The sequence below is a fragment of the Sinocyclocheilus anshuiensis genome, unplaced genomic scaffold (genome assembly GCF_001515605.1).
Source record: "Sinocyclocheilus anshuiensis isolate Anshui unplaced genomic scaffold, SAMN03320099.WGS_v1.1 scaffold78, whole genome shotgun sequence".
NCBI lineage: Eukaryota > Metazoa > Chordata > Actinopteri > Cypriniformes > Cyprinidae > Sinocyclocheilus > Sinocyclocheilus anshuiensis.
Genome location: NW_015544250.1, coordinates 3,845,619 through 3,860,254, shown reverse-complemented (window position 1 = coordinate 3,860,254; position 14,636 = coordinate 3,845,619). Strand labels below are relative to the sequence as shown.

Below are 14,636 nucleotides of genomic sequence, written 5' to 3'. Positions count from 1 at the left end.
GTACTTAATTTGTCTTCCGGGAAACATGCAAGTATCTTCTGTTGCTTCCGAAGGGCAGTACTAAATGGAAAAAAATATATATATTTCAACAAAATAAATATTTGGACATCTTCATCCTGTTCAAAAGTTTTCAGTATGTTTATATTTGAGGCAAATGGTGGTCACACCAGATACTGACTGGTTTTCGGACCCCCCCGGACTCCCCCTGGACCCCCAACTGCACATTTTAGAGTGGCCTTTTATTGTGGCCAGCCTAAGGCACACCTGTGCAATAATCATGCTGTCTAATCAGCATCTTGATATGCCACACCTGTGAGGTGGATGGATTATCTCGGCAAAGGAGAAGTGCTCACTAACACAGATTTAGACAGATTTGTGACCATTATTTGAGAGAAATAGGCCTTTTGTGTACATAGAAATAGTCTTAGATCTTTGAGTTCAGCTCATGAAAAATGGGGGCAAAAACAAAAGTGTTGCGTTTATAATTTTGTTCAGTGTATATATTTTTAAAGTGGACAATGTATTTTCAGGGAGATCCCAGATGTGAATACTGCAGAATCTCAGCAGACGATGTACAGATATCTCCCAGCATTCCCTCCTCCAGCCCTTTTGGAAGTAAGTCATTATTATGTCCTATTATTTGCACCCCTAGACCTAATGACACAACTGAATCCAGCTTTATGCCCAAGGTTTAAGGAGTTGATAAAAATGACCCGTATGAGTCATTTGATTGCTGAGCAAGAGTGATAGACCTTTATTTAAGACAACCAGTAAAAAACATTCCCGTGTACAATGTTGTAGATAAACCGTCACTGAGGTGAACTTTGTTTTTACAGCTTTATGTTGAATTTGATTCAGTTGTTGTCTTCTTAAGCTTAATTTTGAGATTTAAGACAAGAAATAAATGGTTGTTGAAGTCTTGCTGATGTGTGTGTTTTTGTTTTTTTAATTGAAGAGAATGAAGACTGACATCAATTTACTTTGCATGCATTTTGTGCCTTGAAGAATTACATCCACTGTATCACTAAATGAAAACATTTGGAGAAACATGTTTAAATGTTCTTTCACAGCAATCAGTGCTGACACATACCAAAAGGATGACTTGTATTTGTACATTTATTTAGAATTGTTTGTGACAGCACATGTTGTCTAAGAATGAATGAAGCAGTCATACACAGGTTGCGTGATGTAGGAACATTACTCTCTCTGTTGGATTTGTACCTCCAGTTGTTCCGATAATTTCATTAAACAAAACAAGCTGGTATGCAGTATAATCAGTTGCAGCAGTTCTGGGAATCACTTTTATATTTGGATTTTCTTGAGCCAAGCTATAATCTCCCTTACGAAAAATAAGTTTATTCAAGTGTATAAAACTACTAAACTAGTAGTTTACTGAGACTATACTTCAAAGTGTACAAAAAATGCTACTACAAGTATTTAATTAGTAAACTATCAGTATACCTATAAGTTCACTTTTAGTATAGTTGCAGTACAAACTAAACATTTTGATGTAAACTAGTTGTGTACTCAAAGTTTACTACTGTTATACTTAAAGCATACTTAAAAGTATACTTTTATATACTAGAAAGTGGGACAATTTAATCCCAAGGAGTATTGAAATAGTACACTTACAAGTAAACTACTAGTACACTGATATTTGTATACTTACTACATAAAGTATACTTAAAAATATACTTGAACTTTACTTAAGTATACTTACTCAAATAAACTTGAAGTATACTACTTTTTGGTAAGGGCTGTATATGTATGATTGTTCTTTTCAGCTGCTTTCCAAGACAAGCTCATTATGATTCTCTTATGTTTTGCCTGATGTTTTTGGCTGTTTTCAACTACGACTACATTTTCAAGACTCAACAATGTACCTCGTCAATCTACATAAGGTGTACTAACTTTAAATGCTTTCTTCGGGATACATGACTGTGAAATTGTTGTTGTATTTGTGTTATAGACAGTGTTGGGTAAAGTTACTTTTAAAAGTAATGCATTACAATATTGTGTTGCTCCCTAAAGGCTCGTTTCCACCTGAGCGGTACAGTACGGTACAGTACAGTAAGTAACTTAGTTACTTTTTATGGAAAGTAATGCATTACTTTACTTTTGTGTTACTTTTTCTCATCTGGGCTGGGCTTGCTTGTTTGTTTTTATTGTAAAAATGTCTATTTTTGGCAAATGTGAAAGCCCTTTCACACTAAAAGTGAAATAAATAAGCCCCAGGCTGAAGTAAATGTAAATTCACATATGTACAATAGAGGGCGCACCTCAAACAAACCTTTAAACTGTAGTACCATTCTGGATTGCATGAAGAATAGGACGCAAGAAAAGAAAGTTCAACACTTCAGCATTAAAAAAAAAAAAAGAAACACAAATGTGTTATGTTTATCTAAAGTCATTTTGCTTATTAGTATGGTTGAATTGGATCATCGAAGGTCAGCAGCAAAGAAATTGGTTAATAAAATGGGAATAAAAAATTATAAATGATATTTCATTATTTAACATATTTAATTATTGCAGGTTTCATATTGTGAGTTTTCATTTCACTGTTTTTTATTCATTTTGAGGAATACAAAATCTGTTTGTGTGCAAGTGAGATGCACCTCTGCACTTACTCCCGATTTCTCTCAACATGGGGACAGGAGAGCTGTCAGTCAATAAATGGGAAAACTGGTGTTACTTATTCGAAAAAGTTACTCAGATATTTTCTTGTAAATTAAAAAGTAATCCGTTACTTTGCTAATTACTTGAAAAAAAGTAATCGGATTACGTAACTTGCGTTTTAATGTGTTACACCCAACACTGGTTATAGATATAACAACTCTACAGCATCTACAATATTGCCAGTAATGTTGTTTTGTTAAAAAAAAACTTTAATTTAAACTTATAATGGTAATTTACACAAAGTTTTTTTCCCCAAACCATACAATATAGGCTACAAGGGATTTCACTAGGTGTAAAAATGAATAGCTCATTAAGACAACAACAGCACATTTAGTATTACTGTGAGTAACTTCTCTCATTGGCCAGGTTGTGTGCCTTGGCCTTGTCACTCTTTTCTAGGTCAGGAAACCCCAGAGGTCTGCCAGCATTATGTTCACGCACCACACAATATTCAGATTGAGTTTGAAGCCAGTGAAGAACCAACATATGATGCTATTACTGTGTCATGGAACCCAAGCCAATACGGTAATGAAGACACAACACATCCATCCATCATCCGTTCATCCATCCATTCATCTATCTGTCTATCTGACTGTCTGTTGTACTATTTCTGTCTGTCTATATCTATCGTTCTGTCTGTCTGTCAATCATTCTGTCTGTCTGTCTTGTTCTTTTTATCATTCTGTCTGTCAGTCAGTCATTCTGTCTCTGTGTTAATCTATCTATCTGCCTGTCTGTCAGTCATTCTGTCTGTCTGTATCTATTGTTTTATTTATCTAGCATTCTGTCAATCAGTCTGTCTGTATGTCTATCTATCGCTCTGTCTGTCTATTGTTCATTCTGTCGTTACATTAATCAAAGCAGATCAGTTACAGAAACTTAATTACAACATCGTTTTCTGCTGGATTTCAGGGAATAGTGGCATTATTGGAAATGATCAAGCAGACATAATTGTGAAAAGCCATGGTGGAGCAGTGGCTAAACACATGTTAGTTGTGGATGAGGCGGCCATGGAGGCTTGGGTTCAAATCCCACCTGAGCAGGCTGATGTTGGTGAAACTTTTGGCACAAATGGTCAAATGGTTAGAGAGCCAAACTTCTAACCCAAAGGTTGCGGGTTTGAGTCTCAGTACCGGCAGGAATTGTAGGTGGGGGGAGTGAATGAACAGCGCTCTCTTCAATACCCACCCTCAGTACCCTTGACTGAGGTGCCCTTGAGCAAGGCACCAAACCCCCAGTTGCACCCCAGGTGCTGCAGCAAAATGGCTGCCCTCTGCTCTGGGTGTGTGTTCACGGTGTGTGTGTGTGTGTTCACTACTAACCGCTGTGTGTGTTCACTTGGATGGATTAAATGCAGTGCACAAATTCCGAGTATGGGTTACCATTCTTGGCCACATGTCATGTCATGTCACTTCACTTCACTTTAACTGCTAAACAAGTTCTTGCAGAAAGAATCAGTGAATGCCAAATCCCACCCTCTGACATAAAGCCTTTAATAATCTAATATATATTAGAGAAATGGAGAAATTGTATACAAAAGGTGTCGGATAGGCCTTACTAAACTGACTCATGGGTATTTACTGAAGGGTGAAGAATGGGATAGAGATGGGAGATGAGCAGTGAGTAAGTAGGTCAAGTGCAAAATGACAAACACCTGTGTCTGATTGCAGTAATTGGCTGGAGAGACCGGATAAAAAGCCACCGGAAAATGGGAAAAGAGAGAGAAAGCCTGGACTGAGAACTCGTGCGTGGATGTTGAGACTAAGAGCCGTGGAGAACTGAGAAATGGAGTACTTGATCTAAAAAGTGACTGTTTATGGAAGCGCTCACAGCGCGACTTTTTGTTCTTTCGTAGTTAATAAAAGTGCACAAGTCTACGTAAGCCGACCCTGTCTTCCTCCTCCCACACTCTGAACATCATCACACTGGTGCCGAAACAAGGGAAAGAAGAAGAAACGCTGCCGCTGTCATGCAGTCCCCGTCAGGTTAGCCGTTTGCGGAGGTCATCCATTTGCTTGCGAGACTCCACCAAGAACATCATCAGGCGCTACTGGACATGAGGGAAAATCAGGAATGTCAGTTCCAAGCCCTCGGCCAGGCACAGCGGGAGGACCACGAACTGTTCCAGAGCTGGATAGACTGGGAGGTTCAGGCTGCAGGGACTCCATCTACCCTAGTCCTGCCCACTCACGAGCCTTTAAACAAGATGGATCCTCAGAATGATCCGGAGGCATTTATTGATCTCTTCAAGAGGACCACTGAGACATGTGGGTGCAGTGTGCCTCATCCCGCTGCTTTCAGGGGAGGTGCAGATGGCTTCACAACACCTGCCAGTCCAGAACCTCCTGGTGTATGAAGACATGAAATGAGACCTCCTTCAGCGGGCCGGCCTTAGCCCTGAGAAGCAGCGCCAGCACGAGTGAGTCAATTCCTTGACCCGCTTCTTGCCACTAGGGTGGCGGGGAGGTCTGGGCCGACCTGTTGGCATTGTGGGGATCCAGGACACTTTGTTGATCGGTGTCCAGTGATGGAGGTGGGGACACTGATCCCGGTTCCAGACGCACCGCAGACTGCCCCAGATCAAGCTGGGTTGTACCAAATACCTCTGAGTATTAAGGGGGTACTTATCAAGCTTTAGTGGATTCAGGATGTAACCAACTTAATTGAATGATGAAACATTATTCATCAAAGACTGATTCAGCCCGAGGCATTGGATAAAAGCTGCGTGGTTCAGGTGCGGTGTGTGCACGAGGATGTGGTGAAATATCCTTTAATGTCAGTTGCTGTTCAATTTAGGGACAAAAGCATAGTGTGGAGGTTGCAGTTTGCCCGCACCTCAGATATCGGCTAATTCTGGGGACAAATTGGCCAGCTTTTAGTCATTTATTGGGGTATTTATGTGCGGATGCCTCTTGGATGAATGGAGAATGGGGAAGTGGGGCGGTCGCACAGTTAGGAGAAGCTGAACTGGGACCAACAGGACCTGAGCCAGAGGAACAGAGTGCTGTCGAGAGGCTAATCCTCACATAGCGCGATGATTTCCCCCTGGAACAGTCACAGGGCGAAACGTTGAAAAATGCATTTGCACAGGTCCGTTCTTTCGACGGGCAGCTTCTCCATCAAGCTCGGCTGCTTTCCTATCCTTATTTTGCTATTTTAAAAGATAGGTTTTATCGAGTGACCCAAGTTGCTCAGACAAAGCAAGACACAACTCAGTTGTTAGTACCAAAAAGCCATCGGGAAATGCTTTTCCAGGTGGCTCACTGTAATATATGGCAGGACATTTGGGACAGTCAGCAACATTAAATCGTCGAATGACCCGATTTTTCTGGCTGGGCATTCACGAGAATGTGTGTGCGGCTTGTCGTGAATGTCAGTTAGTGAATCCCCCGGCTGCTCCGAAAGTGCCTTTGTGCCCTCTTCCCCTTATGCACATCCCCTTCAAGAGAATTGGCATGGACCTCATCGGGCCATTTGAATGATCTGCATGGGGGCATCGCTTTACATTAGTCCTGGTGGATTATGCAACACGGTACCCTTAGGCAGTTGCGCTTTGCAGCATTTCCGCAAAAAGTGTAGCGGACGTGCCGTTTCGTTTAATCTCCCGAGTGGAAATCCTGAAGGAGATTCCCACTGATCAGGGCACTTTGTTTTTGTCCCGAAGGTTATGCAAACTTTACGAATTATTGGGCATTAAATCATCTATCACCCACAAACAGATGGCCTGGAGGAACGATTTAAACGCATGTTGAAACCCATGTTTTGGAAGTTCGTTCACGAAGGAGCCAAAAATTGGGACAAATGGCTGGAACCCCTCTTGTTCACTGTGCGCGAGGTCCCGCAAGCCTCCACAAGGTTTTCCCCCTTCAAGCTTCTTTATGGTCGTCAGCCTCGTGGGGTCTTGGACATCCTGATAGAGGCTTGGGAGGACGGACCTTCGGATAGCAGAAATGAAATTCAGTACTGGACCTGGGAACAAAACTCCACACTTTGGGGCGGCTCTCTATGGAGAATTTTTTACAGGCCCAGGACAAACGGAGCTGGCTATGGGAACCAGACTACGTGATTTTGCACCGGGAGATAAAGTACTTGTATTGGTCCCTATTTCTAATTCTAAATTACTCGCTAAGTGGCAAGGACCCTTCGAGGTCACACAGCAACTGGGAGATCTCAATTATGAGGTAATTCGAACAGACAGGAGTGGGGCACGTCAGATTTACCACCTCAACCTCCTTAAAAATGGTGTGTGGCGGAATAAGTGATGCTAGCGATGGCAGTGAGCAAGGAGGAAGATCTTGGGCCAGAAGTGAGCCAGCAGTAGATCACCTCTCGCCCTCGCAGCTTACTGATGTAGCCAGGTTGCAAGCAGAATTTGCAGACGTGTTCTCACCCCTGTCTGGCCGAACGAATCTCATTCAGCACCATATTGAGACCGAGCCGGGTGTGGTGGTGTGCAGCTGGCTGTATCGTTTACCTGAACACAAAAAAAAGTACAGACTGAATTTGAGGCGATGGTAGACATGGGAGTAATGTCTGATAGTTATAGTGCCTAAAACGGATGGCTCTGTACGGTTATGTGTGGATTATCGCATGGTGAATACTGTGTCAAAATTCGACGCATATCCAAAGTTTGATGAATACTTGATCGGCTTGTCACAGCTTGTTTTTATTCGAAACTGGATTTAACTAAAGGAAATTGGCAGAGCCCCTTATTGCCTATATCAAAAGAAAAAACAGTCTTCACAACGCTGTTTGGATTGCACCAATTCGTTGCGCTTCCTTTTGGGTTGTTCGGGGCACCGGCCACTTTTTTAGCGTCTCATGGAAAGGATTCTCTGGCAGCATGCTGCATATGCTGCTGCCTATCTGGTTGATATAATCATCTACATTAATGACTGGCAACATCATATGGGGCATCTGCATGCTGTCCTGAGAGCGCTGAGAGTGGCTGGACTGATGGCCAACCCAAAGAAGTGTGTGGTTGGGTGTGTGGAGGTCTGGTATCTGGGCATCCACTTGGGTCACGGGCATGTGCGTCCCCAACTTAGTAAGACGGCAGCAGTTGCAACATGCCTGAGACCCAAGACCAAAAAGTAGGTGAGACAGTTCCATGTAGAACTGAGAAACGGAGTAGGCTACTTGATCTAAAAAAGTGACTGTTTATGGAAACACGCACAGCGCGACTTTGTTCCTACTTGTTCCTTTTGTAATTAATAAAAACGCACAAGTCTAAGTAGGTCGACCCTGTTTTCTTCCTTACACACTCTGAACCTCATCACAGTTCAATTTGTATCTGTCATGTAATAGCCAATAAATCTGATATGGCAATAAATTTAAATACAAACAACTATCATTCTGTCTATCTGTCATTTTATCTGTCTGTCGTTCTGTCTATCATTCTGTCTATCTCTTTGTCTAATTATTTGACTGATGTACACAGGTATTGCATTCTTACGTGGATTTCAAGTAACCCTTCAGGCTCTTGGTGGATCTCGGGTCTTATGTCAGCTCTTTCTTCTGGGTACCAATCTATCGCTCACCCCTGCACATGCCCAGAGGGTATGTAAAAAAAAAAAAACCCTACAAATGATGTAGCATCCATTGTTCTTGTTCAAAATTTCCAAACTATTAGAAAAAACAGGGCCTTATCTTACTAGGGCTGTCAAGTGATTACATTTTTATTCTAATGAATTAGACGATGTACCATATTTTGGCTGAGATAAAGCAATTATTGTGTTAAATGAGAAAAGCATTGATTAGACATTACAAAAAAGTAGCTTTATAATATATTTTGATTCAGCATTGCATAAATAATGATAATAAATGTTTTTTTTTTATTTTTTTATATATTTATATAAAATTGAATACTGAAATATGGGTCTGGGCTGGGGGTGTGTTAAATGCGTTAATCATTTTTCCAAAATGAATCCTACTAAATTAACGCATTAAATCAACAGACAGCCCTACATCCTACATTCTACATCTTTTAAATGTTTAGCTATTTAGTATGAGTCCTGTTTTTTCCTTATGGTTTTCAATTGCATGTGCCCAATGTCCAATTCCTGAAGTCTGAAGTCATGAGATCATGTAACATATTTCCACAGGTGTATCACTCAGATCCTTTCACACATCTGTCTTTGGATAGCGAGTATGTCGTGACTGTCATGGCACTGCCCGTCCCTGAGCGGTGGGACCAGTTCTATAAGAGGAAACAGTTTTTCACACGCAGTAAGAGTTTACAAGAATAAACAAATCCTGTAATTAGTTTTATAGCTATTAACAGTGTTGACAACCTGCCACTGCATGTTTATGGAATAAGTTGTCAAATGCTTGAGTTTTAATAAACCTGTCAAATGCTTATGTGTTTTCAGCATGTCCTGAAAAAAATGGTCTTGAAGAGTGTAAGAAAGGTGAGTGTCATAGTTATCACGTCTTCTGGGTTTTTGTTGTTCATGGCACATAGTCATCAGATGTGTCATGTTCTGTCAATCATTCTAGACTGGTATCCCAGATACGTTGAAGTCCACCAGGAGAACCGGGACGTTTATGTGACCTTTAACCTTGCGCCTGAGAACTTCAAAGTCCATCAGTATTTTTCATCATGTTTCGGAGGTGGCCTACGTAATTACACAAGCATTAAACCAGTGAGTTTTTGTTAACAATATATACGTTTGTACAATATCTGTAATGTAGATGTTATTGTTATTTGCTGATGTGTAAAATTAATAAATAATTAAAATTAAAAAAATTCTTACCTGTTAATTATTAAATCAGAATATGTTTGTTGATGTCCTCCTAGGATTTCAGTCTCAATAAGACACATCACACGTACCGATTGCAGAATCTCCGAGCAGGTACAAACTACACCTGCGAGGTGAGTCTCCATTTTTCAGTTTAAACGGGTGTGTGTTGCTTTAGTTGTACTCTATTATGAAATCAAAAGTGTATGTAATTTTATCTCTCATTCTGTCACAACCATTCAGACAAACAGAAAACTCTGTGCCAATAGGCTCTGCAAATAAGTAGCTGTGCAGTTTTTGCTGTCATTTTCTAAATATATAAATTCCAGCTGTTTTTTACAACAGCAGTTTATGATCTTGTTACATGTTGAGTAGTTTTTGTCCTTTTCTTCCCTCCAGATTGCTGCTGATGTTGTGGATGCAGTAAGGAAAACATTCATTGTTGTAATAAAACATAGTTCTGAAGGTATGTTGAACCATCAATCAAAAAAATCACACATGTAGTGTAAACCGATAAAGACATGTTCAATGACAAGGAGGAAAACATGTCTTACATACACTGCTTTCAGCAAGTACAATACCTGTAGAGCAACATGCCAGGCAGCTTTTAAAGCGACAACACTCACTGAAACTTTTACTTCAATGAAAAACCCAGTGTCATAATCGCTTTAGTATTTTTCTCTCTCACGATCAGAACCGCCGACCCCACACTTCACAGAGAGCTCTTCACTAATGGTGCTCTTGTCTGTGGGAATCCTGCTTGCTGCTACCGCAGTGCTCACCTTCATTGTTGTCTACAATAAACAACTCCAAAAGAAAACAGTCCAGACCAAAATGAGACCAGGTTTGAGTTTTATAATGGTATCTCTTTGACATCAACAATACTGTTAAGCAACTGTTTTTTTGGGGCATTGTTTTCTACTAAAATGTCCATGTTGTTTTGTACTCATGGGGAATTGGGTTGTTTTTTCCTATTTGTCAGAGATCATTGAACAGTACTATGACAAAAAACTGGATGAAGGACAGTGTGTTTTGCTGGACAGAACCACCCGCCCCCCTCGCCTCCTGATTTGCTACTCAAATAATGATGGTCCTGCCCACGTCAATGTCGTGCTGCAACTAGCTGTGTTTTTGCAAAAGCACATGGCTACCCAAGTAAGTGTATAAAGATTAAATCAGACAAAACACACTGATATTTGTTATAAGTTGTATAAAATGTAATCTAAATTACATTTGTTTAAAATTACTAGACATTTTATGTATTAATAGATATGTATCTGCTGCGCGTTGTAGAAAAGTGATGTCATGCATTATTTTGAATATTTAAGGAGAAAGTGAATTTTAGTATTATTTTTAATATTACTATAGTATTTAGGCTCCTACATCCCTGTGACCCTACAGAGGCTAAGCGGTTTGGAGAATGGATGGATTAATAAATATTATAGTATTATTTCTTTGTTGTTGTTGTTTTGTTTTGTAAAAAAAAGAAAAACTAAAAGCTAATTCATAGCTTTTTGATATATATTTTCTGTTTTCATTTTCATTATTACGCTATATTAATTAGCTTTCATTTTGATTGTTTTATTTTTATTTATTTATACATTTTGATTTAATTATTTTTTAGTTATGTAAGATTTTCCTTGTTATTTATTAGTTATTTATGAGAGGGAATACACTATGTTACTACACTTCGATAGTCTTGTTTTTTTTGGTCCATAAATATTAAAAATGAATAAAATAATTTTAATGATAGCAGGGGCGTGTCTACGTGGTGGCCACGGGTGGCACCGGCCCCCCCTGAAATTTAGCTGGCCACCCCAGGTGCCCCCCCTACCAGATGTCTTGCGATAGGCTTGTTTTTAGTAAATTTCTAACTGCATCTGGCAGTGGCGGATCCTGGCATGTGTAGGCACGCGATCCATGTGCGCGAGGACGAATCTCTCCACTCCCAAGCGGATTTCCTTCACTCGCACAATACTGGACGTGTGCTTTTAAATATTGTTCTTTTATGAATTGGCTCTCCTCTGTCACTGTCTCTGTCTCTGTCACTCTTTGTGAAAAAGAGTGGATTTCACTCTTTTTAAGACACATCACGCGTACCGATTGCAGAATCTCCGAGCAGGTACAAACTACACCTGCGAGGTGAGTCTTCATTCAAAGAGGGTGGCCCCCGCCACCCTCTTTTGAGCCAGTGTCCCCGACTGCCCCCCCCCCCCATTTAAAATGCTCTAGACACGCCCCCCCCCCCCCCCCCCCCCATTTAAAATGCTCTAGACACGCCCCTGAATGATAGAAATAAATAAAATTGACACATTTAAAAATTTAATTAATGGAAATCATTAAAAAATAAAAGGTTATTTTGCCTCTTTATCTCTTAATTACATTTATTGTTAATTCTTCTTTTTCTGTTCAGGTGCATTTGGACTTGTGGGAGGCCTTGAGTATTATGGAGGAGGGCAGTATGGGTTGGCATTGCAGGAGATTGAGTAAGTGCGACTTTGTGTTGGTCATCTGCTCACAAGGTCTCCTTCAGAACCAGAAGAAGCAGTCTGAGGATGAGGAACCATTAGAGAACACTGCTTTGGCTATCGTTTCCATGATCGGAGAGGAGCTGTGCCATGCCAAAGCGTTGGGTCGAGACCTCTCCAAATACATGGTGGCCACTTTTGAGTACTCTCAAGAGTCTGATATCCCAGCGGCACTAGGTCTAGCTTCAAGGTACACCTTGACTAAAGACCTACCCTTGCTCTTCTCCCATCTTCACGGAGTGGCTTTGCAGAAGCCTGGAGTTTACCTACAGGTGGAGAACATTTCAGAAAGTGGGTATTGTAAACTCCCAGCTGGGGCTGCACTACAGCTGGCCATCCAGGAGGCCACGGCACAGTTCTCTGAGGAGCCGACTGAAGAGGAACATATAGGAATTCCAATCATTTCATAAGGACTTCAAAACTGCATCAATTAATGGACTCACACCATTCTGACAAAACAAAGGGAAGTGTGTTATTTGGAAACAGTCCTTTAGGTAGGTTTATTTTTACTGACGGATTCTACCAGGACTTCCATGGTAGCTGCTAGTACTTATCTAACTTTCCTGATTTACATCTTTTGAATGCCAGAGCATAAAATGGACAACGGAATCACTTAATGTCAATGGAGGTACAAAATCAATGTACAACGAATGAGGAATCTGAGACATATCTACAGACTGGAATATCATATAGGTACCCAGAACACCCTAGTAACCACATAGCAACATACAGAACACACATAAGAATTTTGCATGGAAAAGCATCATCTAGTTTTACCTCAATTGCATCTTGGGCCACATTAGATTGTTGTGAAAAAGATATAAGAGGGATCCTGAAGTAATCCTGAGGTTACCGAATGCTGTGAATGATTTTCTTCATATAAATGTGTATTTAATTTGGCTTTTTTTTTTTTGTTCTGAAGCTTATGTTCATGCATGTTAAACATCATGTTCCAGTGAATATTCCTAATAATTGCATGCACTTCCACTGCAAATAGAAAAAGAGGACACTTTCGATTTATTGCTGTGAATAACTTTAAATTCTGTAGTTTGCTGACCTGAAATTTTATTTTTCATTACCTTTATTATATTGTATGTAATGCCAGTTTCTCACAATTGTATTGCTTTGCAACAATCTGTCTTTGTATAACACGAAGGGAAATAACTACATTTTATTGAGACAAAATACCTCTAAACATCAGTGCATGGTCTTACACTATAATAATGCAAGGCTCTTTATATTTGTATAATGCGTAATCTTTATATTATTATAATGCAAGGAAATTCAGACACAATTAAAAACACACCTGTGTCTTAGTGAGTTTGCAGTGCATTAACACATCTAGCTAATGCATTAATCATTACATAAAATGTTTAGGAAACTGTATGAATGCATGACGTTTTACAAATAAACTTTCATTGCTTTTGTAAATATCTAGGGCTGTTTTGTCCGACTGATGTTTTTGTATTGGTGTACAATTTGAAACAGCTGGCTCTTCACACAGAATACCTCCTATTAGAAAGCCTTGAGTTATGAGTATGAAATGTATCAAGACACAACATAAAATTTATTACATAAAATTCTTTCTCTTGCATTTGATCATTGGCAAAGTATTTAAACCCCATCTTTCCACAATGCAGTAAATTCCATTGCCACTAAATCTTGTTAAATCTTGCCAAAGCTGTTCAGAAACTTGGCAACACCAACAAGGATGAGTTCAGGTTTCAGCGTTACACACACATAAAAACCAATGCAGGTGTTATTTTTAAACTTTCACCCTTATTGAATTGTGAAATAATACTTAAAGTTAATTTAATATGAAATATTTTACTTTGGGCTACACTTTCTATTGTTTTCCATTGAACTATTTCAGTAAATAGTCACACAGGAGCATGATATCCCATTGGAGCAATAACCAGATTGTTTCTACAAGAATATGCTAAGCTTAACTGCAGAGTTGGATCAATTTAAATTGGTAAAAAAATACTTTTTTATTGATTATACGAGTACATATTATTCACACATTAGCAATAAATTATTCATAATTTAATGATTCTCCCTAATTCTTCTATTTCATCATTTAAATGTTGCTTTCTAAAATAGCCTACCACTTGTATACATTCAGAAAGTCTTTCAGGTTTGTGGACATTCACAAAAATTTGACCGGATTTACAAAAATCATTTCAATTTTAAGAAGTAATTTCTCAGCATTTCAACATTCCATCATCTACTGATGAACACATTAATTTTTATTTGAATTATCACTCAGTGGGTTGTTTAACCCTGTATTACTACAGTATGTCTCTGGAAGGCTTTTGTCTTTCAAACGCATTAAAATGTATAAATTCATGTTCTTTCTTATTTACATGTAATGCAGGGATTCCCAGACTTTTTGTCAGCTTAACCTCTTTCACCTAGTATATTTACTTGAAGTACCCCCTGAGTTTTTAAACTAATAAGTTAATATTGAAGTAAAACATTTGCATGTTGGTTAATGGTCACATGACATGCAAGTAAACAAATAAAATATTTATTCTTTTTAGAAAAGTGTTTTATTTTGATTGTTGTTATGTTAAAAAGATTTATTTTAATTGTACAATTGTTAATTGTTTTTATTATTTAATTAATTATTAGCTTTTTATTAAACTCACAAACTTGTCATAATGAAACGTTTAATGCACTTCATGTCGTT

At 39.2% G+C, this 14,636-nt stretch overlaps 1 protein-coding gene across 2 annotated transcripts in view; it reads left to right on the top strand.

The window, feature by feature from the left end:
* Positions 1-13,561, top strand: part of LOC107697962 (interleukin-17 receptor D) — an 18,528-nt gene extending 4,967 nt beyond the window's left edge. The window contains exons 2-13 of one of the 2 annotated variants that reach the window (XM_016498858.1): positions 531-615; positions 2,032-2,070; positions 3,043-3,201; positions 8,117-8,235; positions 8,781-8,904; positions 9,048-9,086; positions 9,175-9,320; positions 9,476-9,550; positions 9,816-9,882; positions 10,111-10,260; positions 10,399-10,571; positions 11,830-13,561. In XM_016498858.1, the coding sequence (XP_016354344.1) occupies positions 531-615; positions 2,032-2,070; positions 3,043-3,201; positions 8,117-8,235; positions 8,781-8,904; positions 9,048-9,086; positions 9,175-9,320; positions 9,476-9,550; positions 9,816-9,882; positions 10,111-10,260; positions 10,399-10,571; positions 11,830-12,354 (1,701 nt within the window). In that variant the 3' untranslated portion in view covers positions 12,355-13,561. The remainder of the gene's footprint in view (positions 1-530; positions 616-2,031; positions 2,071-3,042; positions 3,202-8,116; positions 8,236-8,780; positions 8,905-9,047; positions 9,087-9,174; positions 9,321-9,475; positions 9,551-9,815; positions 9,883-10,110; positions 10,261-10,398; positions 10,572-11,829) is intronic. The other variant, XM_016498859.1, reaches the window with a different exon arrangement.
* Positions 13,562-14,636: the final 1,075 nt, after the last annotated feature.